Source organism: Theobroma umbraticum, unplaced genomic scaffold, assembly GCF_002168275.2.
Source record: "Theobroma umbraticum cultivar Fairchild unplaced genomic scaffold, ASM216827v3 scaffold_204.0, whole genome shotgun sequence".
NCBI classification, from domain to species: domain Eukaryota; kingdom Viridiplantae; phylum Streptophyta; class Magnoliopsida; order Malvales; family Malvaceae; genus Theobroma; species Theobroma umbraticum.
The window spans coordinates 4,379,961-4,407,959 of record NW_018397267.1 but is presented as its reverse complement, the minus strand read 5'-3'; the positions used below and the strand labels follow the sequence as shown (position 1 = coordinate 4,407,959).

At 36.4% G+C, this 27,999-nt stretch overlaps 5 protein-coding genes and 1 pseudogene across 9 annotated transcripts; 3 read left to right on the top strand and 3 right to left on the bottom strand.

Moving 5' to 3' along the window:
- Positions 1–1,267: 1,267 nt before the first annotated feature.
- Positions 1,268–5,188, bottom strand: LOC110424577 (uncharacterized). 2 transcript variants are annotated; one of them, XM_021439171.2, is made up of 7 exons: positions 4,597–5,188; positions 3,919–4,404; positions 3,525–3,674; positions 2,744–2,821; positions 2,507–2,554; positions 1,985–2,427; positions 1,268–1,894 (listed from the first exon to the last, which is right to left on the bottom strand). In XM_021439171.2, exons 1-7 carry the CDS (start codon positions 5,000–5,002, stop codon positions 1,304–1,306), a joined length of 2,202 nt encoding a protein of 733 aa, XP_021294846.1. In that variant the 5' UTR covers positions 5,003–5,188; the 3' UTR covers positions 1,268–1,303. The 2 variants fall into 2 exon arrangements, with proteins under 2 accessions (XP_021294846.1, XP_021294847.1); XM_021439172.2 differs by having other exon boundaries at positions 3,525–3,668.
- Positions 5,189–5,858: 670 nt separating this feature from the next.
- LOC110424665 (egg cell-secreted protein 1.1 pseudogene) lies at positions 5,859–6,790 on the top strand (annotated as a pseudogene).
- Positions 6,791–6,990: 200 nt separating this feature from the next.
- Positions 6,991–9,247, top strand: LOC110424558 (pyrophosphate--fructose 6-phosphate 1-phosphotransferase subunit alpha-like). 2 transcript variants are annotated; one of them, XM_021439151.1, is made up of 3 exons: positions 6,991–7,128; positions 8,125–8,289; positions 8,923–9,247. In XM_021439151.1, exons 1-3 carry the CDS (start codon positions 7,090–7,092, stop codon positions 9,046–9,048), a joined length of 330 nt encoding a protein of 109 aa, XP_021294826.1. In that variant the 5' UTR covers positions 6,991–7,089; the 3' UTR covers positions 9,049–9,247. The 2 variants fall into 2 exon arrangements, with proteins under 2 accessions (XP_021294826.1, XP_021294825.1); XM_021439150.2 differs by having other exon boundaries at positions 6,997–7,128; positions 8,095–8,289.
- A 3,767-nt stretch (positions 9,248–13,014) lies between these two features.
- Positions 13,015–17,446, top strand: LOC110423703 (O-fucosyltransferase family protein). Of its 2 annotated transcripts, none has more exons than XM_021438009.1 (2): positions 13,015–13,608; positions 13,927–15,662. In XM_021438009.1, the coding sequence occupies exon 2, from the start codon at positions 14,056–14,058 to the stop codon at positions 15,394–15,396; it is 1,341 nt and encodes a 446-aa protein (XP_021293684.1). In that variant the 5' UTR covers positions 13,015–13,608; positions 13,927–14,055; the 3' UTR covers positions 15,397–15,662. The 2 variants fall into 2 exon arrangements, 1 of the variants encoding a protein (XP_021293684.1); XR_016351739.1 differs by lacking the exon at positions 13,015–13,608 and adding an exon at positions 16,318–17,446 and having other exon boundaries at positions 14,041–15,554.
- Positions 17,447–17,581: 135 nt separating this feature from the next.
- LOC110423702 (RING/U-box superfamily protein) lies at positions 17,582–21,587 on the bottom strand. 2 transcript variants are annotated; one of them, XM_021438007.2, is made up of 4 exons: positions 21,267–21,587; positions 20,272–20,774; positions 18,880–19,640; positions 17,582–18,284 (listed from the first exon to the last, which is right to left on the bottom strand). In XM_021438007.2, the coding sequence occupies exons 2-4, from the start codon at positions 20,689–20,691 to the stop codon at positions 17,903–17,905; spliced, it is 1,563 nt and encodes a 520-aa protein (XP_021293682.1). In that variant the 5' UTR covers positions 20,692–20,774; positions 21,267–21,587; the 3' UTR covers positions 17,582–17,902. The 2 variants fall into 2 exon arrangements, with proteins under 2 accessions (XP_021293682.1, XP_021293683.1); XM_021438008.2 differs by lacking the exon at positions 21,267–21,587 and adding an exon at positions 20,944–21,230.
- Positions 21,588–23,887: 2,300 nt separating this feature from the next.
- LOC110424228 (fe(2+) transport protein 1-like) lies at positions 23,888–26,150 on the bottom strand. Its single transcript, XM_021438765.2, has 3 exons — positions 25,501–26,150; positions 24,554–24,703; positions 23,888–24,445 (listed from the first exon to the last, which is right to left on the bottom strand). The coding sequence occupies exons 1-3, from the start codon at positions 26,113–26,115 to the stop codon at positions 24,140–24,142; spliced, it is 1,071 nt and encodes a 356-aa protein (XP_021294440.1). The 5' UTR covers positions 26,116–26,150; the 3' UTR covers positions 23,888–24,139.
- Between the last annotated feature and the right edge of the window lie 1,849 nt (positions 26,151–27,999).

Below are 27,999 nucleotides of genomic sequence, written 5' to 3'. Positions count from 1 at the left end.
GTATTTCAAACATAAAGCACTCAAAAAGCGTTATAAGCATAAAAACATCCAAGAATAAACATGTAATAACTATTTGTACGGAAAAGTGAAAGTAACTCAAAATAAATGGTAGAGTTCATAAATTATCTTCACATTTAAAATGTTTTAAAGAATTTGGTTTAATGGTTCAGATATGAAGATAGTTAAGAAGACTTACTCTTAACCTTTTTTTAAAATACATGTGTTTTACCTTTTTTTCTGTTCTTATTTCTTAAAAATACACATGACACACTATTAAATGTTACTATTTTATTTATTCAAAACTTACGCCCACTACTCAACTACATTACCATTCTTTTCATATCTCGTAAAACGTTCTTCAACTATAGTATATTTTTCCATAATTAAACGTGCTCTCTTAATTATTTTGTACTCTTATTCAATATAAATAGTAGATTGAGAGGTAAGGAGAAGGGATTTTAAACACTCAACAAAAAGATTAGACTAAAAGCTTTATTCCTCCAAGTATTCTTTCTCTTCAACCTTCCTCATTCGTCCTTATCCGCTGCTTTTTCCATTTTTTCTCATCTCTCACCACCTACCACTCAAAGCACTTACGTTTCAAAATTTGCTCTAATCTTCTTCTTTACTGTCTTTAACTCATCCCGATTCACTCACTGCAACACGTTCTCTCTCCTGACCAAAAGAACCCGCTACACTTATTATCAATGCGAACTCTCCGGGAAGAATGTCTGCATGAAGAGGATTATTGCAGTAGTGTTCCGGCCTCAGTTTCTCTGCAGGCCAGAAAAGCTCCTTGGTGTGGTGAACAGCACGATAATAGTGCTTATCTTTAATGACTTGATGTTCGAGACAATCAAGCTTCTGGATGTCATCATTTAGCGCATCTTCGTTCCATGGGAGTCGACGATGGCCATGAACAACTGTCGGAAACTCTCCAAGTAAGACATGCATTCTGAGAGTGTGACCGACACTGTCAGTTGACAATGACACTATCAATCAATGGATTTTGTTTTTTTTTGCTAATCAAATACTTTTAAAAATTGTGGCCTTTGTTCGTATCATCTCTTAGTTGTCATTACTTCTGCTTCCCAATGTCCCCTGATGTATCCCTGCTACGATCATAGACATGAAAGAAAAGGAACTTACAAATTTTCTTCAATGGATTTACGCCCATTTCCTTTTGATTGACTTGTAATTTTCAATACCCAAATTGGAAGTTGGAAAAAATGCTCTGATATAGCTCAAGACTCAAGACTAAAGTGAATTTTGCGCCAAACTGAGAAAGCATATATTTACTGATTCAGGCAAAAATACCAGCACCATTCGAAGATTGGATCATATCAACAAGGAGCGGGAACTGTAAGAAGGCAAATAAGGTTACAGGAATACAAGCAATTAAAGCTGTTGGGACAGCAATCCATGCCAGTCTTTGGCTAAGGACAATGCAAAAGGTTGCACCAAATGCTACAAGCATTGCTGCTATGGATAAAAAAAGGGTAGCAAGGCCAACAATCAGTCTCTGTGGGAGTAACCTAAGGAAATCTTCTTCTGCGTAACGTGAAGTGAGGATTGACAAGAACATTAAGATAGAGGTGACTGAAGAGAACAATGCCAATGCATCTGATATAGCAAAAATTATGAAAGATTTAGCTTCTAAAAATATGGGAGTGCCTTTGTCATTGTCATTGCCTCCTGGTACAGTAAAGATAGCAGCAAACATTACAGTAGTGATTAGTGTAGCAACAAGCATGCACGATGAAGCAGTGCTCTTCATCCACTTCTCTCCTTCCTTGACCAAATTTGTGTGCTCTTCTGTGAATAACATTTGAGGTGTTCTACCATTAATGTCTCTCATTTCCTTGTATAAGGGTTGTACGTTCTTCTCTACTTCCTGCAATGCCAAAAACAACTTAAGTTATGAATTCTTAATTGAATGTAAGAAAGGAAGTACTGAAAAATTCATGCATTGATGGTGTTAAACCTTAAACCAAAGTAGTTCTCTTTGCATTTGAAGAGCTGCACCAGACACAATATTAAGTCTATTTGGAGGTGCTATCTTTCCAGCCAAATGCAGTATGCAGTGATTGTTTTTGTCTTTGTAAGCAGCAATCATATCCTTGAGTGCTCCTATATCGTGGATAAGTCCAAAAATCTTTTCTTGGCGATGAATGACTGCCATATGAAAAATGCTACGGCTATGCTCATCAACTCGCCAAATCAAATCAGGGTAAGACTGAATAAGCTCAGTTATGAGCTCAACAACTCCAAATTCTGCTGCAGTAAATAAAACCTGTGAAGGGCTTCTTAGTATATCCGTAATTTGTGAGTCCTCTAAGGATAGAATTTGTCCCCATAACAGCTCCACAAGGACAATGGCTTGCATATGCAATAACTTCTTCTTGTAAATGGCTTTATGTCCTGGGACTAGAGTTAAACACAGGTCAGTTATTGGACTTTTAAATATACAAGCAAAAATATAACTAAATTTGAAATTAACACCTACTCGTTTTCTCCATTGCGTGCCAAAGTTTTCCAGCTAAGCCGATAAACACTGCAGGCATTCCAAACAAACTTGCTTGTTAATGTTGAAGGTTTGATCAACATGGAATATCATAAAACTTGATCATTTGTATATGCAACCCATGATTTCCCGTTTAAATGGAGAAAAAACTGAAATGAATAAATTATGTACCAGAAAATCGAGTCTCTATGAGGAAAAATGAGATTATAAGAGAGAAACCTTGATTTGTATGGTCGCAGCAGCATTTTGACATGCCTGATGGGCAACTAGATTTCACTAGTGGTTCCACGTAGATCCCTGCAACAGCATAAAAGTATTTATTAATATGTCAGGAAAAATTCCAAGTACTTTTTCCCTAATCGTAAAGCTTCTAAAGAAAAGTTCACTCAGCTAAGGACTGCTATTTTCTTGGTTCATACCGCCAATTAATGTAACTTACATTTATAAATTTCAAGACTCCTACAGTGTAATAATTAACTTGTCCCTCTGCTGCCTTTGACATCTACAGTCAGCCCAGTAGATTAACTAGTTTGAATTGAGTTCATTTGGTCCCATGTTTCCTAGTTATCTCGAATAGCAACTAGAGCTTTAGCATGATTTGGAAAGGCCAAGAGAAGACTATTACTTTTCTCATTGTTGAACCACTATTTTCAGTGATAGTGTGCTCTGTTTAAACTCTGTTTCTCAGTGGACTTAGGTAAAATTTCATTGAAACAGTAAGATCTAAACTTCTATTACATGATCTTTATCTAGTGTGAGAATTGCAGGGAAGGTTCACAATGTGGCAATTATTGATCAACACTGAAGGAGCAGTGGGGAGTGGAAACGATTACAGGTTTGTCAAAGTTACAAGAATTATATACAGAAAAGAGATACAATCAGACAATCATAAAAATCACAACATATAACAATTTGAATCACGTGATTGAATTTCCAGTGCTTCCAAAATCCAGCTAATTAGATAATGAAAAGAATATTAAAACAGAATTAGAACACTTACACGGGTAGATAAACTTTTCCCAGGTTCCCAGCTCACTTCTGCTGGCAAACGCTGAAGGCTTTCGAGCTAAAACATGAAGTGCTGTCTCCCCATTTGAATCACGCAAAGTAGCCAATTCTGGTTGGTGCCGAATTAAGCAGAGAGCTACATCTAAGGACAAAGGAAGAATGATTAGCTATTTTATTAAGGTTCTTCCCATAAGCAGTTTTTTCTGACAACTAAGGAAAGGGCTTTAGACCTAATGGCACTAACCCCTTCGACATGCTAAGAGGTTTAAAGTCTTGAGCCATAGATATAGTAGAATCAATGAGCTTCTTGATCTATCCAAGTTAAAGATGTACCCAGATTGAAAGGGCAAAGTAATAGAATTGACTGCATATGCCATGCTTTTTACCAAATAAATCAGTAGTGATGGTGGCAATAAGCAGCCCGATGTAATCCTCTTGAGTTAGATCCTCAGCAGCAGTCACCTTGTAGAGATACCAAACCATGTCTCTGTGGCCAAACAGTGCGGCAATGTAGAGTGGTGTCACTCCCTTGTTCCCCCTTATTCGTGGCAAACATTTGTTCTTTTTCACCATCACCTCTGCAATCCTAGTAATACCTGATGCAGCAGCAACACAAAGCGCTGTGTTATTGTACTTGTTCCTTCGTTCTAAATCTGCTACACCCATCAATTTGACCAGCTCCTCCACAAAAGCAATGTGCCGGGCCCCTGCAGCAATGTGCAGAGCTGTTTCCCATCCCTTGGTTATCCTGACATTTGCAGCACCCGGATGCATGTTCAGGAACTCTTTAGCTTTTCTCCAATCACCTTTCAGTGCAGCTTGATATAAAGGTATATACAAGGTAAGCCGTGTAGAATTCCCGTTAACGTTCCCTGCCATTAAATTGATTGAATATTAGAATCAATGAGCTCGAATTATCATTTAACGCTACTTAATGCCATCTCTGAAGTCTAATCCTATCATTTCAAGTTTCCTTAGACAACAAAATATCCAACATAAAGAAAAAACATCCAAAAGCCTTGACAATAGTAAAACTGAAAAAAAAATTGAAAACTGTTACCCACCAATTGTAGGAACCGAACTTGGTAATGTAGAGGCTGGGGGAGTTGCAAGAGAAGGGGCTGGTATAAATTTGTCAACCACTTGAACAGGAGTTGCAGCATTAGCATCCCTTTTGTTGTGGTGGTGATTAGTAGCATTAGTCTGCTTTGAGACCAGTCGAGCACTTGCATGTTCTGGGAGTGGGAGTTTAGAGGCATTGTTAACAAGATCAGCAACTGAGGTTTGGGTTTGAGCAAGTGTCAATGGCTTCAAGGCAGCCCGGCTGGAACTAGGCTGGCTCTCACTTGGAGTTGCAGTTGCAGATGATGTAGCGTAGCTTCGCCTGGAGTTTTGTCCGCTATCATCGAAGTTTGAATCAGAGAATCTTTCAGGAAAACATGCCCTGATAGAAGGATTCCTACCCAACATGTTTAAACTTCCTTCCAATTGTTAGCGTCAACTACCAGAATCACTATATTTATATATAATGCAAGCAAGCATAAAAGTCAACAGCAGGAAAAAAAAACCTCCATTATAAAAGGTCAACTCAAGGAAGAATGGGATGATCTGCAAGAGATTTCGTAGCAATTAAACCATGATGAAAGAAACCGACTTCTAAATGAAGAAATGGGAAATTTCCAATCCTCGGGTTAGAACTTAAAGCAGCGTTAGAGCTTCTAGATTGCTGCTCAGTGACGTGTTCGTAGATTATTAGCCTAGTTTCTGAGCAGTTGCATGGAAAGTACCTGGTCATTACTAAAGCAAGCCCCAGGACAGGCGGTAGACGCGTTAGTAACTTGACTTAGAGACTACCTCTGTTCTTATCGGGAGAGGAAGGAGCGGAAAGTTCCAGGATAGAACGGAACGGATTAAAAATGTGGACCTCTCTTTTTTCTGCCTGGTGAAGGACTGAAGCAGGGAAAGGATATGTTTAAAGGACCATTATTTTCGACTTTTTTTTTATTTGAAAATTAACAATACATTCATTTCAGAGGGAAACAATTCCTTCACTCCTTGAATTCGTTTTCGACCTTATCGTACTAAACATGGCTGAATATTACAAGCCCCCTACCCTTGGACAAGCAACCCCACTCACCATGGAAGGGTTGCGATAATCTCAACTTTGGTTGGATGATACGAAGTTTTAACCCGTTCTTTTTAATGGGATTGTACTGCAAGTAAATGTATAATACAATTACGTTATCTTTCTTTACAAAATTCAAGATCCAATAAGCCTTTTATATACTAACAACATCAAAATTTAGCAAAGATTAAGGCGCTACGTTTTGTAAACTGACATACCAAAGAAATCAGTTCTATAATGTCATGGAATTCTCCTATACCTTTACTGCAGAGAAATCTGTTCTTCCATAGCATATTTTCATTTTTTTGGTTCATACCAATCAATTTTAAGTAACTGCTGGTTACACCAAAAGGTTTAAGATCTTTTATTGTAATATGTAGTGGATGTAATTCGTGAAGCAAAACTGACGAGTCTCATCGGCTTTCTCCCGATAATACATTCACTCTTTCCTCAAGACTCCTGAGTTTTCCTTCATAAATGGTTCCATCCCATCCCTATATAAACCGCAAGAATTCACATTCTTGTTTCCATGTCTCTCAATCTATCCCATCATCTCGGAAATGGCTTCCACCTTCAGGGTCTTCTTTCTGGCATTCCTGTTAACTCTGAGCTTGCTGTTCGTGGCCAAGGCAAGGCCGTCTGACCCGAGGCCAACAAGCAGCCTCGTGGCACGGTTGAAGTTGGATAACGGATCAGCCAACTGCTGGGAGTCACTGGTTCAGCTTCAATCATGCACCGGAGAGCTTATTATGTTCTTCCTTGATGGTGAGACCAACCTCGGGCGCAGCTGCTGCCAGGCAATTCGTACCATAAGCCATCGGTGCTGGCCAACCATGATCGATGCGCTAGGCTTTACCACCGAAGAGACCCACGTCCTTGAAGGCTACTGCGACCATGAAGAGTCACCGCCATCCGTCGTTGGTCCCAATGGAGCTGTTTCTTCTAAACTAATCAGTCCCTAAGTGGATAAATTTTCTGTCTTGATAATAATCTGATCATATAATAATTAAAGCAAAATGCTTAGTAAAGCATGCTTTGAGTATGAAGAATGTATGGACATTTGATTAAATGTTTGCATTTTCATTTAAAATCCAATTAAGAAGGCTTGCAAAAGAAGCCCATAAAAAAGTAATTTGAAGCCCTACATAGTCTGCGGTGCAAGGCCCATTTCAAACTTATATGTTCTAAGTGGAGTTCTGTTGGGCCAAGCCCATCCAATATCAATGAGGAATAAACTTGTGATTTCATACTTTAAGTTACACGTGTTGTATGGTGATAGGCTAAGACGAAGATAATAAAATTGAAAAACAAAAGAAAGAAAATAAAAGAAATTGTCAGCTTTTGAGCCATTGACATGGAAACTGGAGTCAGGGGGAGAAGGATTGTAGATAACAGAAGCTAAATTTGAAGAAAGTTAAAACCCGTTCGGAGTATGGATTCCTTCGAAATGCTTGGGTCTTCAACGAAGCTGGTACTTTTTCATTTAGCTTAAAAGTTTTAGAGTTCCGACTGGCTGCATTTATCTAAAAACTTGCTCTCTATCAGCTTGTCACGATGGCGTAAAGAACCTTTTTTTTTTTTTTTTTCTGTTTCTTCGTTTGGGTTTTATTGTATCTGGGTAAGCCTGTCTGTGCGTAGCTACTTTGAGATTATAAAGCATGTTACTTTTTTTGTATTGGCATCAAAGTATTTCACTGATATGTTTTCTGATCCCAAGTCAAAGACCATCTATATGTGTTGGCTATCAGCTTCAAGTTGAACAGCATTTTAATTACTTTATACAGTTTGTATGCTATAATCTGAGGATTTCATAGCCGTTTGGGAAGTTTACTGTATTTATATTATATATCACTTTGTAACACAGTTGATACAGTAGATGCTGAGGTTAGTTTTTGGCATGATTGTTGTGATATGGGAGATTTCAATAACGTTCTCTCGATAAGATGGTTTTGTATATAATCCACTGGTACTAACAGAGAGATTTCAGAGTTGGGTAACAAATCCTTGGGCTAGACAACTTGCTAAGCTGAAAGAAGAGAGGTTTTTTCTTTTCCCTTCATTTTTTGGTTTACATTGGTAAAGTATCATCTAATAATATGTGCAAGATCTTGAGCGAGTGAAGCAAATTCTGTGTTTCTTAAGTCTCACCCAAACCAAAGTTGCAAATTTGCATGAAATAGGCACAAACATCCCCTTTATTAAGCCTATGCTTGGGAGTATGGATTATGGTCTTATCTTGGCATGGGTCGGGCACAATCTTTGTAGAGGTTTATCTTCTTTCTTTGTTTCTTCGTCATTTTTTTCCTGGTTTGCCTTTACTTGTCCTTCTAATTAATAGCAAGCATAAGAAGTTTGGTGGCACTAGCTATGCCTTAAGACAAAATCAATAAGATAAATGCCAAAATACTGAGATTAAAACAATATATGATTGTTGCAGGCATATGACAATTGTCTATCCTCGTGGCAGAAAACAGAATCAGAAGACATAAATAATGCGATGGATGACATTTATCAAGAAGCAGGACCCACTCTGTTAGAGGAACCGGAATCAAGCATAGTGTTCATGGATCTGCACAGACAGGATGAAGATCACATTAAAAGGTTAAAGGAATTTCAGGCTTACTTTGACATGGTATTTTTTTCTCACATAGCTGTTCTCATTTTTATCTTTTACAACTTTCTTTTTGTAAAATTCTGGATTAGTTTTGATCAGTTAATTCTACGAATGTGGCTCATTGGTCTTTGTGTGTGTCTAACAAACATGAATTCCACCTTTCTTTCTTAGTGCTTATGAGATCCAACATTAGAAATATGGGCAAAGTTAGTGAGAAGACAGCCTGTGAATAATTTGCAAGAACACTGTTTTTGACCCAGCTGTAGAGTGGAAAGAAGAATTGTGTAGACTGTAGCAGAACCCCATTGATTAGTATTACTACCTTCTTTAGTTTAAGTATGAAAAATTTCACCTTGGAAGTATGTTTAATTTAGGGTTTCTAGTTATTGTGTCCATCGCCTGGCTGATCGCTTTCTTTAAGCTCAATGAGATTCATTCCACTTCTGTTTGTTGAGAATGCGTGGTTTCTTATATCTGTGTCTATCTTTTATATCAAGATTTGAGGGCAATGTTCTGATTTTTACAGCATGGGAATATAATAATGTCGTTTCTTGTGAGAATACAGTCATTCACGTGTATATTAAAAATCTTTTGTAACCTTTAATTTAGTCTAATGGTGAGGAGGTTAACCTGGAGCTTGGCATGTCTTAGGTGAAGAGGATGGTGAAACCTGGTTGTTCACAAGATGTGTTAAAAGTGGCATTGAATTCCATGTCCTCACTAGTAAGCATACTTACCTACATGTCATCCTCTCCAAAGCCCCATTCCTCACTTTGAACAAGAATTAATCCAACGCTGTGGTCATGTTGTACACAAAAGAAGAATCTGCCTGGATGTCCATTAGATGAAATTGCATGTTACAGATTTGCATGCCTGTATTAAACCTTCTGTTCTACCTTTTGAACGGTCACATAGTGGTCCAGATCAATGTACATTTAAATTTTTCAAAGAAGCAACATATGGGAATGTTCTATTCTGTAACTTGTCGGCACACAACATTATGCATCGCAAGCTGTCACACTTGTAGTTAATTATTATTCATTTATCTCGATTATTGAAAATAAATATAGTAGTAATTTGCCTTCCTATCTTCCTTGAAGCAATTTATTTCTCTCTTTTGGGGGGGAGGGGGTGTTTTAGAAAACACCCTTTGATTGAACGGATACGTCATAAAATTGCCCAAATTGTTGTTCTTTTTGAACAAATGCTCACTAATTACATTACATGAAGTTACAGACAGCATCCATAGATAAAAAGTACAAATATCCACATAGGCAAGTGCTGCACTAACCAATGGCATTTTTGTACATGGCATACGAGATTAGATCGTAGAAGCACTAATGGAAGAACCAAGGATGCTTGCCTATGATAAAAGAAAATAAGTTCTTAAAAGGTTAGCTCTCTAAACTGGGTCAGGACCTGGTTGCTTGGGGACAACAGCCCCACTGTTCATTCTCGCCCGTGCCTCAACAAACATCCTCTGCTGCTCCGCCACTGCTTCTTCCTCAGTCATCTCTGCTCCATTTGCCACCTTTCAAAGAGTCCTGCACGGGCTCAATCTTGTGTTGCTCATATGCAGCATATGCCCTCTTCAATGTACTCCCTAAAACCGAGAACCTGTAAAAATTGCTCAAATTTTAATCAAATCTTTAGAATGAATGTAGGGTAAGATTATTATGGCATAGTAGATTTTCCTCTTTTTTTTGAAGTGCCAGAGTGGGTTATAGTACTAGTATTACTCCACAAATATCTAAAAACCAATCTGTGACTATGGGACCAAGGGGACTATTGATATATGAGCCCTGTAGCTAATGTCTAATGGCATCTTTGACAGAGGACTAGGATCAGAGCAAAGGTTCTTTTCCAACAAGAAGAGAAAAACTGAAAGAGGGCCACGAGTCCAAAATTCAGAGGGACGGAGATACCCAGGCCCCCCACATCCGACTCCAGGAGCAGCAAATTCGGCCATTAGCCACCACCTAGAAATGTGAGCCAGTTGGGCGTGTTATGTTTATTGAATGTAGGGTTTAGCCTTTTAGCCTATAGGACATGCCTCTGCCCTGCCCTAAACACAAAAGACCTAAGGCTCCACCAAACCAAACCAAAACCAATGCTGCAGAGTGAGATTCGGATGTGTCAGTTTTCACCCGGAAAATGTCCTTCAAGTGTGTGCCCATATACATTGGTATCATCACATAAATGGACACATGGGACACCCATCGTTTTCATTTTCTCCTTTCTCCTTCAAGAGAGGACGGGTAGATAAGTGTCCTTTTACGTGTCCTTGTTTATGGCCATCCTCCTCTCCCAATGGTCCATTAGTGCTTGTCACCACACCGAAGAAGACTCTAAAGCATCTCCTCTTTTATTACCCTATATATAAACCACACTGTTGCACTGTTTTAATGAGATAAAACAAATCCAAGTTTCATAAATATTCTCTTTATGTCATAATTTATCACCACTCACATTGGCAGAGATAATTTTTATAAAAAAAAATTATAATCAATGAAAATTAAAATTCAATTTTAATTTTTTAAACTTTTTTCAAAAGTCAAAATCAATATATAAATTGATGAGGTTAATAAATGTAACTAAGGTTTTTGATCACTATTATTTTCCAAGTGAAGAAAAGCATTTATGTAAGTATGTCATAAATGTTGAATCCTTTTTGAGGGGCAATCAATGCAACTAACACGACGAATAATTGATTAATGGAAAGGTTTTTAGCCATTAATTGAAACCAAATTGAAATGGTAAAAAGTTGTGAACCCTATAGAAACCAGTAAGATGCAAAGTATCTATGCCTCTCAATAATGGAGATAATCTACACTTCCTAACTTGCTAGTTCCTACCCATACATATGTATCTTTTTTATAGAATCGTAAGTTGTCATTAGATGTACAATATTGGCATTAATTATCACAATTTAAGAGGCCACTCAAACTAGATGTTTGAATAGTTATTTGTTTCTCATTTTGATTTGGTTTTTGTTTTTCTTTTTATAGGAATAAAGGTTATTAGATTAGAATAACTAAATAAATCAAATAATGAAACCCCAAGATAAATAATTTTGGCTCAAATTCAACTCTTTAAGTAAATAAATTATACACTAATTAATAAACCAAATGCTTAAGTACAATATTGGTTTTGGTAATTGATAGTATTGCAAATGAAAATAAAAGCTACTTAGTTCAGTTCCCATTGTTTAAACTCCCAGATCAAACTAATCCAAGTTACAATTAACAAGAAACTACTAATAAATTAAACCGAATTAACTCTCTAGCATTCAATAGTTTTAGTTTTTATGGCCATGTTCAGATGTTCCATGCTGCCCTTCAAAACTTCAGAAGTTCATTCCAACTTGCAACTAAATTACAGGAAGCCAAAGTTAATCCCATGCTGATCAAAGAATATTAATACTTAGATACATACATTATAACATCAATTGAAAGATTAAACTGAAATTAAAGATCCTTTATAATCAGATTGAATCAAGACCATGGTTGGTACAATGTATTAGACATATGCCCTTAAATTCAATTTTCTTAGTTATTTATAAGATAAATAAATTAGTACATCAATTATTGATTTCATATATATATATAGGGATATTTTATTTATTTATTTATGACATATATGATATGATCATAAATTTTTTGATAACATTGTGAAAAAATTAAATTAATATTTTATGAGTTATGACATACATGAGTTCGATGTGATCATAAAAATTTTTTATTCATAAAATCCATGAGAAATATAATATGACAAAAAGATTAATTAGTAATGATTGTAATGAAAGTGAGCTCATTGATATTCTTTTTTTTATATTAATAGACATTATTATAATTAACGAGTAAATAAAAATTTTTAATTAATTCAAAAAATTAAATGACAATATTAAATTAAATAAAATTATAAATAAAATATTAATCATGAGAGCTAAAGATCTCAACATTTGGTTTGGTTTATATATAAATATCTCAACATTTGTTTTGGTTTATATATATATTTGGATTATGGATTGGGTCTAATGTAGATCCAAATCTATTAGTATATGCATAAGATTGCTACTTAATTAGTCATTAATTTTTAAAAAAATTATATTTTATTAAAATCTTACAAGTTAGTATATCATCATAAGTCCTGAATCATGATAAAGGAAGACATATAGTGACATAAAAAGATTTGGAGTATGAGAGTCCTCTACCATCATGAAAGTTGCCAACTATTCAAAAGGTAATCGACCATCAAAATTAATTAACAACAACAATTTAAAAAAAAAATCTTAACAAAAAGAAAAAAATGTGAATTTCTTTGAAGATAAATAATAGTCGCTTTCGAAGAATATATTTAAATTGCTTTGAAAGTACGTATATTTTGATCTTTTAATTATTGTTGCTGTTGAATTATAAATAAAAATTTCGTATTTATTAGTAAATTGTTGGAACATAAGAAAAAAAAAAGAAAAGAAATAAAATGAAAGAAGAAACAAAGCAACTCTACCACCACCATTGGCAATAACGATAAGGTTTTATAGTAACTATTATTTTAACCATTCCAACTCAGAACTCACGAGGAATGTACACAAACACCTGCCCCGGGTCCCAACTGTCAATCAGATAGCCCTGGACAGGTTGTGATGATTTAAAAATGAAAAATGACAATATTTTAGAAGAAATAAAAAAAAATAAACTGGTGAATTATTCATATCTGTGCTACACGTTCTAGCCCGGAGAGTATTATATATTGATATTAGCACGCTAAAAGAAAAAATAAATGAAACAAAATGTTCTTCTTTTGGCGTTTAGTGATGGGACAGTTAAAGTGCATTTATCAAATCATATCATTTCCCCCAGCCTGCAAAAACTGATCTCTTCTGACTCCTTTGCAGTTCCTTCCTTTGTAGTCCTTTTGTTTGCTATTTTCCCACAATCATACCACTAAATGCCCGCCCTCTTTTCCGACGTTTATTGGGTTTTGTTTTGTTTTTTGTTTTTCATTCTTGAAAAATATTGTTCTTTTTGATATAGTCAATAGCATTTTTTTTATTGAAAATTTCAATAAAAGGAAAAGGGGATTGTATTTTTAATCGTCTGTTGATGTTGTCATTGCGGTGTTCTAGGTTGTCATGATGGTGATGGGTTGGCGGCCTTTGGGTTCCCGGGATAGTCTTTTCTGGATTCTTTGTCATGCATGATCATCGCTTTCTTTTCTCTTGTTCCTCTTTGTTTAAGTTTTGTCTTTTTCCTTCCTGGGTCTGGCTCAGAATTCAGGTTTCTTTGGCCCTTGTGTGGATTTCTTGTGGCAGAGAAATGCGGATTTCAAAGCAAGGTAAGGCCTTTAGCCAATTTTCATCATCTTCCGTCACTCTCAACGTTTTTCTTTTCTGCGCTACGTGTATTGTCCTTCGGATTATCTGCTGTTCTCTTTTGTTAAAATTGTTAGGCTGATAAGGAGATAAGCTTTATTGGTCTATGATATTATTTTAACTCTCTCGGCTTGCATTCCGCATCCAAGTTTTGACTGACTTCTTCTTCTTACAGTTGAATTGAGCTTGTTTTACACCTACGCTAATCAAGCATAAAGTTTTGCCATCTTTTCTCATGCTTAAATGGATTCTGATGACAATTTCTTTCCTGAATTATGCAGATTCTGATATCAAAGGGACATTTTTTTATGTCATTTCTTTTGGTATGTGCTAAATCTGTTGTTGAATTCTTCTATGGTCTCTTTTCAATGAGGTTGGTTGTGAGAGGGCTGTAAGTTTGTGAATTTTAAATGGACTTGTCCTCTAACTGTAAGCCTTCGAGGGTATTTGGCTGCCATTTGACTTCTGTAACATGCAGATGTCTTGCTTTGGTCACTATTGCTCTGTTTTTCAGAGTTATATTGCTTCATTCATTTTCTGCCAACGGTGCGATTGAATGGAACAATCTGGATTTTATTCTAAGCCGTTCTTTGTTGTTGAATTCTGATGGTGGGATTCGTAGAGATAAGTTCTTGGACGCTCCTCAAATTGTGTGGGGACTGAACAATCAGAAGATAGCTTTTGCAAGAGCTTGTCTAACTGCTAGAATGCTGAACCGAACTCTTTTGATGCCAAGCTTGAGTGCTTCACTTTTCTACAAGGAAATTGACCGCTTGCAGCCTATTTCCTTTGATAAAGTCTTCCAGTTTGATAGGTTTAATTCACTTTGTACTGGGTTTGTGCGGTTGGGTCGGTACTCGGATCTTAAGAATCAATCAGGAATATATGATCTCCAAAAGGGAAGTGGAAGAAAGTGGACTGTTGAGAGAGACCTGGAGCAGTTGAAGCGAAGTAGCGGAGGTCCAGCTGATAAGTATGAAGTGATTAGAATTGTTGGAAAGAATCCGTTTCTATGGCATGATCATTGGCCTGCTAAAGACTATGCAAGGGTCTTTGAGTGCTTAGCTTTGGTTGATGAGATAGTAAAAGAAGCAGATAAAGTTGTGTCCAAGATTAGGCAGATAGGAACAAAGCTTAGGAGCAAAACTGGGCCAGTAGAAAACAATTTTGATGCAGAGGGTTCTTCACTGCCACCAGCTCCTTACGTAGCAGTCCATATGAGAGTAGAGATAGACTGGATGATTCACTGCAAGAAATTAGAGCTAAGATCAGGCATAAGCCAAATTTGTAGTAGCAAGCAAGAAATTATGGAAAGAGTGGGGAAAATTGTCAGCTTTGAATCTCCCACTGTTGTTTATCTTGCTGTTGCTGATAGCCTCCTCAATGATTCTTCAATATTGGGTGGTTGGAAGAAAGGATTGCTTCCTTTTGAGAAGAAAAAATTAGGGGTTGATGGAATCTACAAGAAGTATCCATATCTCATTCAGTCAGCTATTGACTATGAAGTGTGCTCAAGGGCTGATATATTTGTAGGGAACAGTTTTTCCACTTTTTCTAGCATCGTGGTTCTTGAGAGAACACAAAAGATGATCAGAATAGGCACCACAAGCTCATGTGGCATTGATGTTAGGTGGCCATCTTATGCATACAATATACCAGATGAATCAAATGGGCCTCAGAAATGGATGACTAATATGTCTGATTCAAGTCTCAAAGCAATTAGTTATGGTTCTAATGTCATCTCATGTTGAAGTTTGTCCCTGCACAATTCCCCACTTGCTGATGATATTATCACTGTTCAGCAATTTTTGAACCCAATTGATCCTGCTGGTTGAATGGTTCTACGGATATATACTGTAAAGAAAAGCAATAGGAGAGAATATCGAGATACAGTGGAATACTGAAATAGGTATAGTTTCATTTTTGTAATTTTAGTGTTTCGCTCACTTCTCTTTGATATATCACATGTTCATGGAGAGTATATTCATCTTGAAACCATAGTCCATAAATTTGTTTATTGTTTGTTTATATCCTCATAAAATTTTGCTATTTGGTTACTTCTTGTTGGTTTCTATTGGCAAATGGAAAGACAGTCTTTTCACCTATTTCTGTTGTGGGATTTCCTCCACACTAAGGCTATATATGGTCTTAATCTTCCATCACTTGGTTTTCTCGCTTTTTGAAGTAAAGCATTAATGTTGGGGGGTCATTTCCTTAGTTATATTCCTTTTGTTGTTTCCGCCATTAAAGGATAGGATAGGTGCAAGAATGGAAAAGTGAAGTGAATCACCAGGCTTTGTTGCGTCCACTACAATCAAAGAATTCTTGTGTAGGTCCAACATTCGCCCCGATGGTCGTTCTTTTTGGCTCACACCGCGTAATGCAGGCAATGATGGGATGAGCTGTATGTTTCTAAGAATCGACATTAAAATGAGTATTAAAGGGTTTTCATGCTGCCTTCTTTTCTTTAATGTCTTGTCTAAATGAGTGTGCTTATGACTTTTTGTTTGCTGAATGCTTGGCTCTTTTACAATGATTTTCTTGCTTTCTTCTGCTCTAATAATAAGTAATTCCGTTTGTCAATTCTCTTTTGTCTTAATCACTCTCCCTATTTCTGCCTTCTAACATCGTAAGATTTGCTTGTCCTTGTACTTTGATGCGCATATACCCAGAAAAAAGTACGTCCATGACCTGCCTGTAACCAGAACAAGTGAAAGTGAAATGGATCTTTAAAGAAAGGGAAATGTGCAGTGACAAGGTTGTGAAATCCCAAATATAGTATATCTGCAGAATGTGACTTACGGGCAACATGGTATTGTTGATTCCCATGTGAAGCTGAGAAGATGTTCTTGGGTTCATAGTCTTGAGGCTATCCTCTCGGAGAGCAGTTGCCAACGACTCCATGGAATCACTTCTGTTGTCAAGAGGAAAAACTGCTAGAGGGAGAGAGCTAGTCAAATGCACATGCCACCCCACCGAATAATACATTTATAAAAAGGAAAAAAAAGAGGTGGGGGATAGTATGCACTAGGAATATTAATTTTATACTATAGTAGCTGAAACTTTGAAAACTGAAAATAAAGACAACAGTGGGGATACTAAGCCCAGGGTCTGCCGAAAAATATTGAAACTCTTGTGCCATTTCTCATTCCCTAGGGAAAAGTCAAATTGCATGTGCTGGTGCCTCTCTCTTCCAAGTCTTGCTGGGAAGGTTATGTAATATTCATTAATACCAATTAAGAATGTACGAAATAAACAACACAATCTGTAATACTTTGGATTTGGATTCTCTAAGATATCCCAACATAGTAATGGACTTCGCTTGGCACAATTGATGCTGTCTGTCCATGGTACTAGTCTAGTTCACCAGGCACAATTGGCAATTCAAATCAAAGAACAAAGATCCTGATCTCACTCCATAATGCAAGCCAATCCTTATTCCATTTTGGAGCCTTGGAACCCCATATAACCCAGTCTAAGCGGCTGTTGAAACAGTTAAACAGAAAAGTGACTCCTCAAATGGGTCATTGTTCGATCCGTTTTGGAAAATACTGGTACTGATCAGTATAACCCTATGCCTGTGAGCAGCTATTTTGTTTGCTAATACAGGACCAGACAGTTGAACTGTTATTAATAACCATATGGCCAGCCATTTCTGCTAAATAGACCTCTGTCGGCGGGAGGGTAAAGTAATACTAAAGAGAGACTAAAATGAAATAGAGTCCTACTAGAACCAGAATAGCAACTAATGTCTCCGGAAGAGTAGCCTGACCCCATCATAATGCTGAGCAATTAGAACTGCGCTACAACATCATATTCATAATGAGCTCAGTGAAACCAAGAGAATTCCTGTAACTTGAACATGAATGGAAGGAGAAAAGAAAACAGCTTTCTTAGCAATAGTAATGCAAAATATTGCATTCAAGAGAGGCCATGTCAAAAAGAAAAGATTTGTTTCATTAACTTTCTTTCAATTTGATGACATTACTAAGATCTTTACCCTATCTTCTTTCTTTTTCTTTCAAAAAGAAAGCAACTATCATGCAAGAATCTTCCGCAAAGACCTCCAGGGTATTCTATCTTCCAGCATGTAGTTAATGACTAAAAAGAACTACATAGAGGGAGGAGTGCTGATCTCAACAAATTTGTGTAAATGAAAATGGAGCCAATAGAGTGAGAAACTCTTTGCCTCTCTTGTAAACCTTGTTGGATTCATTAGCAACTTATTACCTAATATTGGAATGATCTACACTAGCTTCATTGAATATAGTCTTCGTAGTAGTTGTCACTTATTACAGAGACAAATCTTTCAAGCCAAGGAAGCTGATGAAGGTCCTTCATGGCATCTACATAGGAATCTGTACAGCGGGGTGGAGATTGATATGGGTGATGCTCACTCAGACTAAAACCCCCAGCAAGGAACCTTTGTATTAATGCCAGCTGTGATCTTTCTTGGTCTGAGTATGCATCCATGATCATAGGGAATGAATTGAAAGTATCCCATGTCCATTGTTCTGATTCTTGGACAGAATGTGTGACCAAGTCTTCGGAGTTGTCTTCATCCCAAAAGGCACATTGACAGGTCTGCTGACCATCCCTGTACTCAGCACCACAAGAATAGCAGAACTCATGTCCGCACCTGAAAAGGAGACATGGAAACAATTTTGGTTTCAGCATCCCCAAACCATATATATATTAAAAAAGGTCATATAAAACTAAATTGCACCCATGTATAAAATATGTGGATACACTTCTTCACATGTGGACAAATAAGAGATGCACACAAGCATACAAAATTGCATAATCAAAGGATGACCAACACCATTAACTAAGTATTTAAGTCATGGATGACTTGGTAATATAACGGGGCAACCAAAAAAGGTCCAAACATACACAACAAAGTTTTAAGTCCAAACATCAAATGACCCTCCCTCAGCCACACACTCGAGTCAAGTCTCAACCATGTTACCATTCAAATATAGTCTAATCATTTGAGTAATCATATGATTAGACCATTGCACAAAACAAAAACTACAATTCAAAGATGGTACAAGCTGCATGACCTGTGATTAGATTCAGGAAAGAAATTGCAACCAATATAAAGCATTTCACGCAGGAAGGAGATTGGCATCAAATGGTTTCTTCTGTCAAAGGTCAGTCTGTTCAGTAGTTAATCAATTCTATCTAAATTCTTTCTAATAACCAAAACACTATTATGAGAAGATGGAACTTACCAGCATGTCATGTGATAGCAACCTTGAGTAAGCTCAATCATCCTACGGCACTGCTGGCAACGCCTCCACCTCTTGTTTCGTGCCAACCGATGCAAAGTAATATCTGCAGCATCTCTTTCCTCCAGGGGAAGGTTCTGGTACTCTTCACAACTCATTGACAAATGCCATGCAACTCCACATTCCACACATATAAACCTTCGACAAACTGGGCACTCAACACAGTTATTATCTGATTGACTAGATGAACTTGCCCTAGTTGACAAGCATTCACGAGGATCAAGCAAGACCGAACAATTTGGATAAGGACAGTATATTCCATCTGAATGAAGAACATTTGCTTCTGCTTGGGCTCTTTCTAAAGACTCATAGGAAGCAAGTGGAAGAAAAGATTGACACTCAGCAGTGGAGATGTAATATTTGCATCGTAACTGAGGGCACCTAATTGGGACTTGGGATGACTGCACTTTACCATCAACATAAGTTCTCATACAATGGGAACAGAATTTATGTGAACACTTCATGGTGATCATCATTAACGATAACTTGTCCTCACAGCAGATAGAACAATTTTCAAGTGATTTATCTCCCTTGGCAGGGCTAGAAACGACTCCTATTGCTACTTGGGCTAGCTGCAATGGCCTTAGAAGATTGGTGCTTGGAACAAGTTTCAGAACAAACTCTTCCAGATTACGGGTATGTTCGAGGATTCTTTCCCTCAGTGCCATCAAAAGTGGATTATCGAGTTTTTCCTCACATGTAATCTGCCAGAAATTCATGTCAGTAAAGCATAGTTTAAGCTATATCATTAAAGCTATTTGGGTTAGAAAAGATTATGAACTTCAAATATATTATCTATCAAAACAATCACTATGGGTATTTTCCTGTAATTCATCATAAGCAACCACTGGTTGTTCTTTTTACCCAAGTTTAAAGATTTTAGAGATGATCAAAAGTTTTCATAATTAAGCCATAAATGATTGCACACATACAGTTCACACAGTTTGCATTTAGTCGGTTTGAACATTAAACAAATAAAAGTTGCATAAAAATCAGTTACTAGCACTAGCTTTGACGAAACTAAACTTCAAAATTTAAGCTACCAATCTTTTAGCATACTTGAATGTTCTAAGTCTAAAATCAGGAGATGAAAATTAGCAAAAGCCATGTTTCATAACTCCAAAATTTAACAAAATGCGATGCAATGGATTTGCTCTTCAGATGAAGAGAAATAAGCTTTTACGAGACAAATCGAAGCAAAATAAAATTTCACATTATAGTAAGGTTATGTGATATTGTCTGATGGAAGTAACTGTTCTAAGTGTCATATAAAAAGAGGTAACCTTTAACGTTTGATATCCAAACAACATCATGAATATACAATTCTTAACTGACCTGATCATATAACGATTCGGAATCAGTAAAGGCATATACACGGTGGATTTTGTTCTGCACAGCCTCCGTCAAACCATCCATTATAGCTAAATAATCAGCCACCGATTCCTCCACATAAAAGTCAAGCTTTTTCTGCACTTGAATAACAGGACAATCAGCTGATCTCTCCATAACCACCCCAATTCCTGAAAACCCAGAACCAGAGTCTCCAGTGTCAGCTAAAGAGATGCCCTTAAAGAACATCTTCACTGAAAATTCATCAAGCTCTTCCCTTTCTTCTTCCTTTACCATTTCTTCAGCTTCCTTCCATACCTCATCATCCTCGCAACAGCTCCGAAAGTCTTCCTCGTCTTCTTCTACTCTCGCTTCCCCAACTAAGGATACAGAGGACTCATCAGGCAAATCTTTTTGATCCTCCATCTTTCAAGACCAATTCCTCCAAATATTCAAAATGAGCTCTGCTACGCTTTACACTTCGAGTAATTACTGATATCCAACCAAACCTAAGCATAAACAATTAGGATAAGAAAATCCATCTCAAATTGCATGTCACTGAAAACAAAAAGACAAGAGAGAGAGAGAGAAAAAAAGTGATCTTTTCTAGCTAGTATTTCTAGAACAAAATCCAACACAACCATCAAGGAAATTGAGCTAGACCCCAGATTTTATTACCAAAATCAGCTGAAATCACAAAAAGAGATCCGCAAACAAAGTGTTGATCTTCCAGTTCCTGATTCCAAACCAGGATCTAACAAATACCCATCAACAGATCAATTCAAAGCTCCAAACTTTGACCAAAAAAAATAAAACTTGGAACTTTTTCATGAATCAAACTCAATAATCCAACAACCCCAGAACGAAATAAAGTTAAATCTTCCGAGAGATCAATCCCTCCATTACTTTCGATAAAACTACAGGGCAAAATAAATTATACACAAAAGATAAAAAAATATATAATAAAAGGATATCTATCAAATGAAATGAAACTTCCATACCATCGCTTGGAACATTATCCGGAAGGGGAATTTATGGGCTGTCTTGTGAAATGGTATTAAAAACCCTAATTTCTGACAAGCTGCCCCCTGTCAGAAAATTAAAAATATATATATTTCAATTTTACCGATGTTAGATTAAGGAAAGATCATTCATCATTTTGTGGAGACAGAAAGAGAAAAAAAAAGGAAAATGAGAAAGAATCATCAGTTACTGTTAGTTTTGGTGTTAAATGGCGTAAGAGAAAAGGAAAGACCTTTCTTTTTTTAATTTATTTTTCTTTGCTTTTTTTGCTTTGCTGGCATTCTTTTGTTCTCGCTTGATTAAGATACAATTTTGCTTTTACAGTTCTCCAGATTCCCCCATAATAACGTTAAATACTGTCACATATACAAGGTTCAAAATTTACTAAAAACATTGATTTATGGTCCATTTTAATTAATTATCTAGCAAAAAATTCTTCCTGTGGTTGAAAATTTTGCATTAAAACATACAATCTGGTCATAAATTTTTAGTGCTTCTTATTATAAAAAAGTATATAAAGCTGTGTACAAGATAAAGAGAATCAAGTGGGAATTTATACCCATTATTATCTCAAATTTCATTTGAGGGTAGATAAACGTCGTACAGTACTAATCTGTTTTCTTCCATTGATTCCATAGGCTGAGCTACCTAAAAAAATAAAAAAAGATTCCTTAGGCATTTTTTTAATTGCCAAGAAATTGTATTTTTTATTTTTTGTGTTGTAATTTTCTCTCAATCACCAAATAAAATTAGAAAAAAAAAAAGAAGTTATATACTATTGGATAACGCAATAAACAAGGAAGCAGATTCTCAGCCAGAAAGTGGAGAACGTTGGTGTAAGAAATCTATGCACATGGGCTTTTGTCTGTTTGATGAGAAAAAATGTGACTCTGTTTTGACTTTTACCCAACCAAAACAATTTTTATTTTATTTTATTCATTTATTTATTAGTAATAAATAAATCTGCAAAAGTTACTGTAGCAGGGTTGGAAAAATGAGACAATAATCATTACCCACCACGCCCTTTCCTTGTATTTTACTACTGCACTGCTACACATCTTGTCTAATCCAAAAAGAGAGAAAAAAGGCAACATGAACACCACCTTAATAGTGAATTAATTCATTAATTAATCAAGGGAATACTTCGCAATTTCCTTGTAAATCTCTTTCCACCTCCCTTCTTTTAAGCTTACTAAACTTGCTTGGATAAAACTTCTAGAGAAGAAAAACTAAACTTGTGTTGTTTGTGGAGGAGAGAAGGATACTTGGATTTATGTTGTTCGTGGCCACTCTAAAAGCCAGACATGCCAAATGCAAGTCAACCTTATAGTTATAGCAGAAAGAGGAATTGAACATCTGTTGGATACGTGCAATTCTTCTTCCCCTTGCAATATAGGCAAGGTTTTACTCCACACTTTCCTACTTTCATCCATTTTTTGGAAATATGAACTAATGATTGGATGAGCTTCAAGTGATTATTATATAAGATTGATCCATTACTTACAATGAATTGCATGAATCATAATGAGTAGTACAGCTAACTAAATATATCTTTGGGCATTATACTAAGCTGGTTGCTGATGTGTTGTTTTGGATTTTCTTACTTTCTGGTTTGGTGCAAAGCTGCAAATCTCAATTATTTCCAATAGCTAATGTTATTCAACACTGTTGGGCTTATTTTAATTGCAACGCTTTTCCCTTTTTTTTTTCTTCTCCATTGTCTGGTATGGTGGGTATGGTTGGTAGTTTAGGTGGAAAACATAAGCAACAAAAATAAATGTAGGTGATAAAAGACATATGGGTGAGTCCCCTATCATTGCCCTTAACTACTCAAAACCAGAATTCATGGAATGGATGGGAACTTTGATCATTAAAAACCTTTGGTCGAGTTGGATATCTAGAATTTATTTTAGAGATGAGAGGAAGGCGGCCAACGACAAATTGAAAATGAAATGTGTGGTTGCAGAGCCCATGTGGAATTCTGGGTCTTACAAATTTAGATTAAATGATTGGAACTTTGAGCTTCCTTACCCTTTCTTGGACTAACAATAGGGATTAATATGAACCACACAAGGAGGGAAAAGAAAGGAAAAGAACATAGATTTTGATAGAGGAGCAGAAAAATTAGTATTTCTGGGGGAAAATTCAAGGAAATAACCCCATTATTAAGTAACAATTATTGAATCGAGCTCATCTCTTCAATAAAATGCTGTTGGGTTTCTGAGCTGAATGTCAAGTTGTCAATGTTAGGCACTGATCAAACCACTCACCTAATCTCTGGCCCAACCTCCTGTTTCTTGGGTCACAGTCTATTCACCCAAAAAATCTTGACCCTTGTAAAGGACCTGGATCCAGCAACTTGGAAAAGAAGGTGGGCTCAGTTTGCTTTCCTTTACTTTACCATAAAATAAATGAATAGATTGCAAGACCAATTTAAATTTTTCAGTGTTTTACTTGCATCTTAAACATCAATAAAGAGATATATACTTTATAAAAGAAAAAAAAAAAGAGATCTATGACTTCATGAGTAGCATTATGCTAAGGGCAAAAAGGGCAAGTAGATCTATGCCATGCACAAAAGAAAATGAGAAAACAAGGATAAAGGATAAAGGCCAACTAAAAGATCTTTAATACAAACTAGAAGGGTGGAATTGGTTTTCTTTGAATGGTAGTTGTACATGATGAAAGGGTCACATAATAAAGGTACATAATGTGACAGTGAAGTAGCTAACTGAAAAGATCAACTTGCAAAAACATAGTTTGTTTAATAAACCTTGATAAGATAGTTTATTTTATACTGCATTCTTCTCTTCCTATGGCATATCATCTCTCCAGATAATTTTGACCATGATCAAGCCCATTTGGCCATGAGAGACATGCCACCAGCACCCAGAAGAACTGCAGCGTGGGACTTTATTTGGAGCTTAATACTACCCTGCAACTTTGGACCCATGAAATCTGCTGAAAGAAGATCAACCAAAGCCATGTAGATCAAAAGTCCAGCTGATGAGGCATTTAGCAATCCTACTGTGATCAAGGCGGTTGGACTGTTCTCCTTGTATGTCTTGGACAGCGCAATTCCCAGTGCAACTCCAAATGGGGTTGTCACAGAGAAGAAAAAGGCCATGATAAACTTCTTCAACGTTTTGTACTCGGCCTATTTCAAGAGTTAAATTGAATTACAAGTCTGGGATATTTTCATGAGTCCTTAACTCTGAAGCTTAAAATGGAGTAATGTTGTAATTAATTTGTAGGAGATAATTACCTGAAGAATGCAACCGCCTAGACCCATCCCTTCGAACATTTGATGAAAGCAAAGGGCTGCCACAAGACCTCTAATGGTGCAAGTGTTGTTTGAGGCTCCTAGTGAAAGGCCTATCACCACTGAATGAACTACAATTCCCAGTTCTAGTACCTGCCATCCGCGCCGATTTACAACATATAAGTCATCACCTTCATTGGTACTATGAATTAATCAATAATTGTGGTGATCATATCCGCTCAAGGTGCTCAGACCCTTTATTAGTCAACATAAACTTTTATGTTTTTTCTCCTCCGTGATTATATTCATTAATTACTTGCTGAAAACATTTGCATAGGCTTGTGGAAAGTAAAATTACTGTTGGCAGCCGACATTTGTTTAATCAATTTAATGCAGAGTTCAGCTCTGCTCAATCAGCTTAGTCCATTTTCTTTTAATTTTCTTAGGATTTATGTTTGGATAAGACCTAGACCGGCTGGTAGCATCTATGGCCGCCCCTAACAATTGGACCATTGTGAAACTCGGGAAAACTCAAAAACTGAAGAGGTGACTGCAATACTTTGGTGGACACGCCTAAAACTATCCAACTCACGGGGACGGGATAAGAACTAGTTACAGACAAGATACAAACCGCTTGCAATCGACAATTGATAATAAAACATGCACAGTAATGTGAGCCAAGTTATGAATAATTTGAAACACCTGGAAGTCTCTTGCTAATGTATTGTTTATTTTGTTTTATATGGCATCATATTATCATCATACTTATTTTTATGATTCTGCAGGAATAGATTACAGATTAATGATTCTGACCATGGCAATTGACTTTTTGTCTATGCGTAAATTCATACTATGCACAAGTCAAGCCAAAGTCCTGTAAATATATTAATTTATATTATCATTGTTGATATTCATGTCTTCAATCTTATTTCAATCTGAAACTTACTTACCATGGCAACGACACGGTAACGAAGCAACTGTTGATCCAAATTTCCTGCGGGTTTTGGACCATGATGGTGCCCATGGCCATGAGAATGTCCAATATTCACCACAGCCGTCTCGTGCTGTCCTTCTCCAATTACAGGTCCACCTGCTGGTATAACCCCAGAGCTGCATTTCTTGCTGTATATTGATGTAGCCATGGAATCCACCATTAAAGTCACTATAGCAGATAACATTGCCACAAACCCTGTGAAAGGAAACTTGTGCCATGGGTTCTCTTTCAAGCAACTAGACGATAACATGTCGAAAGAGTCCGGCAGGACGTGCATGAAACCGGTTGCTAGAATGATACCAGCAGCAAAGCACTTAACAATTACAAACAAATTTCTATCGGGGTGAAGAGCAGGGATTGAACGTGTGAATAAAGGTGAGCATACACCTATCACGCTAGCGATCAAGATTGAGAAAATGGCTATGAGCTTGAGGGGTAAAGCTTTTTCTTTGTTAGTGCAGCCATTAGTTTCTGTTTGACATTCCTCTGGCACTACTGAAAGTGCTGGTGGAGTGAAGAGGGAGATGATGATCAAGAATATGGAGAAGAGCTTGACAAGTGGGGAAGCCATTAACTCTTTCCTTGATCGCTCGCAAGATTGTTGAGTTTGAGACTTTGAATTATGGGGATGGGATACTGATAAGGTTCTATATATAGAGATAAGTGACATCATGTCAGCCATGTTATAAATATTAGTAAGCGTGTTATAGTGACAGCATGTGGCTGATATTCTTTCACAAAATTATTCCACGTACTTTCATTGCTATATCATTGAAAGAGAAGTCAATATTTGCAAAGAAAAAGAAATTTATAACAGATTGTATGTGAACCAACTCACAAATAATTGTCCTTTCAATCATAAGGAAATAATTCTTCTTGTACTTAATTACGATTACCTTAGATCCCCAAATGATTGTTACAACCTTAATTGAAATCAACCTAATTTTTCTTACCATAAGCGAGAAAGATAAGAAAAAAAAGACAAGAAGATGAGAATGTTTTAATTTAGAACTTAATAAATATACATGTGGTTCTTCAATTCAAGTTGCAAAAATCATTAGCATAAAATTCCATTCCTTCTCAATATTGTAGGTGTAAGCATTAAGAACAGAAACAAGAGCAAAATAAACGGGCGGATTACTAATTTCCAACTGATTATTATACTTGTTATTGTTCATTGACTCTTTCAAATGATTAGCAACTCCAAATTGTTAAAATATCAGGTTGCTTGCCATGGAGTGAGTGCGTTTTGCTTGTGGCTGCTTGTGTTGAGCTTATGTTTGACGTATTTGTGACTGCTTGGGACTGTGTTAAATTTTGCCAGCAAAACTTCACACCCTCGGTTGTGCTGGTTGGATTTGGTAGTGCTCCACTCAGTTTCAGGAATTTATAGTGATGAAGATACCAACATGAGAAAGGATAAAAGTAAAAAACTTTATAGAGGGTTCTGTAAAGGGGTTCTCCTGAAAGAAGAGTGTTAACGAAATAAAATTGAGGCTAAATTGTTCTCTTTATATTCATTTATAACAAAGATATATATATATATATATAAAGAGTTTTTTTTAAGTAAATATATACAGAAAATTTATTATAATAATATAGAAATATGCTGAAATTATAACAAAAAGAGAAGAAAGAAGTAGGGATGGAAAAAGAACCCTTCGGAAGGAGACAATGTTAAGAGTTTTCTCGAAAGAGTTAAAGAGTTGGTATTGAGAGTTCTTCCAACTCCAATTATCAAAACCCTAAAACTCTAAAATACTAACTTCAACCCTAAACAATTAAATCATTTGCCAGCCCTAAACCTCTCGTTTAGTAGTAAACAAACCTCTAATTAAGTAAGAGTTGAAATCAAATGTATTTAGGTGGGCTTAGAGATGGCATATATGAGTCGCTACCAACAGGACCCAAGGAAAATTGTATTGGTCCCATGCAAATTATAGGAAACATTAATTAAACAATTAAAACGGCAATATCCATCCTGTCTGTGCTTACGTTGGATTTCTAGCTTGTATTTAATCAAGCTTCGAATTGTTTTCTTGTGCAATATGTAAAGGATAAGAATCAGATGTCAACTTCTTATTGATCCAAGTATAGGATAATTGAGTCATTATCAACAAGTCTCATGCCAAGGACATCAAGTAGTACGGATTAGTTTGATCTAACCCTGACTAATTAAATGCCAATTTAATTAATTAGAATACAATATCTTTCTCTCTCGAGTTATTATGTCATACTACACAAAGTCAAAATATGATTGTTTTAGCATAGTGTAACTTCAACCAAAGAAAATGTAGTAATAATTATCTCTAATTTTGTCCATCGGTGGTTTGATTGGGGAAAAAGGAAAACAAGAGATTGTTTAGCAAGAAGAGAGAAGTCAATGAGAATGACAAGGGTGTTAAATACTTGAAATTGAACAAGAAATTGACAGATCAAGCAAAAGGACAGGACT

Bases quoted from the DNA above. Each gene is read 5' to 3' on its own strand.
- LOC110424228 (XM_021438765.2), bottom strand. From the start codon at position 26,115: ATGGCTTCCCCACTTGTCAAGCTCTTCTCCATATTCTTGATCATCATC. The intron at 24,704-25,500 runs GTAAGTAAGTTT...CGCGGATGGCAG, and splicing joins GTTACCGTGTCGTTGCCATG to GTACTAGAACTGGGAATTGT. The intron at 24,446-24,553 runs GTAATTATCTCC...CTCTTGAAATAG, and splicing joins TAGGCGGTTGCATTCTTCAG to GCCGAGTACAAAACGTTGAA.
- LOC110424577 (XM_021439171.2), bottom strand. From the start codon at position 5,002: ATGTTGGGTAGGAATCCTTCTATCAGGGCATGTTTTCCTGAAAGATTC. The intron at 2,822-3,524 runs GTAAGTGTTCTA...ATGCTGTTGCAG, and splicing joins GGAAAAGTTTATCTACCCGT to GGATCTACGTGGAACCACTA. The intron at 2,428-2,506 runs GTAGGTGTTAAT...GTTTAACTCTAG, and splicing joins GCACGCAATGGAGAAAACGA to TCCCAGGACATAAAGCCATT.
- LOC110424558 (XM_021439150.2), top strand. From the start codon at position 7,090: ATGGATTCCTTCGAAATGCTTGGGTCTTCAACGAAGCTG. The intron at 7,129-8,094 runs GTACTTTTTCAT...TGATTGTTGCAG, and splicing joins TTGGGTCTTCAACGAAGCTG to GCATATGACAATTGTCTATC. The intron at 8,290-8,922 runs GTATTTTTTTCT...GGCATGTCTTAG, and splicing joins TTCAGGCTTACTTTGACATG to GTGAAGAGGATGGTGAAACC.
- LOC110423703 (XM_021438009.1), top strand. From the start codon at position 14,056: ATGGACTTGTCCTCTAACTGTAAGCCTTCGAGGGTATTTGGCTGCCAT.
- LOC110423702 (XM_021438007.2), bottom strand. From the start codon at position 20,691: ATGGAGGATCAAAAAGATTTGCCTGATGAGTCCTCTGTATCCTTAGTT. The intron at 19,641-20,271 runs GTCAGTTAAGAA...AATTTCTGGCAG, and splicing joins CCGAATCGTTATATGATCAG to ATTACATGTGAGGAAAAACT. The intron at 18,285-18,879 runs GTAAGTTCCATC...TCTCCTTTTCAG, and splicing joins TGCTATCACATGACATGCTG to GTGCGGACATGAGTTCTGCT.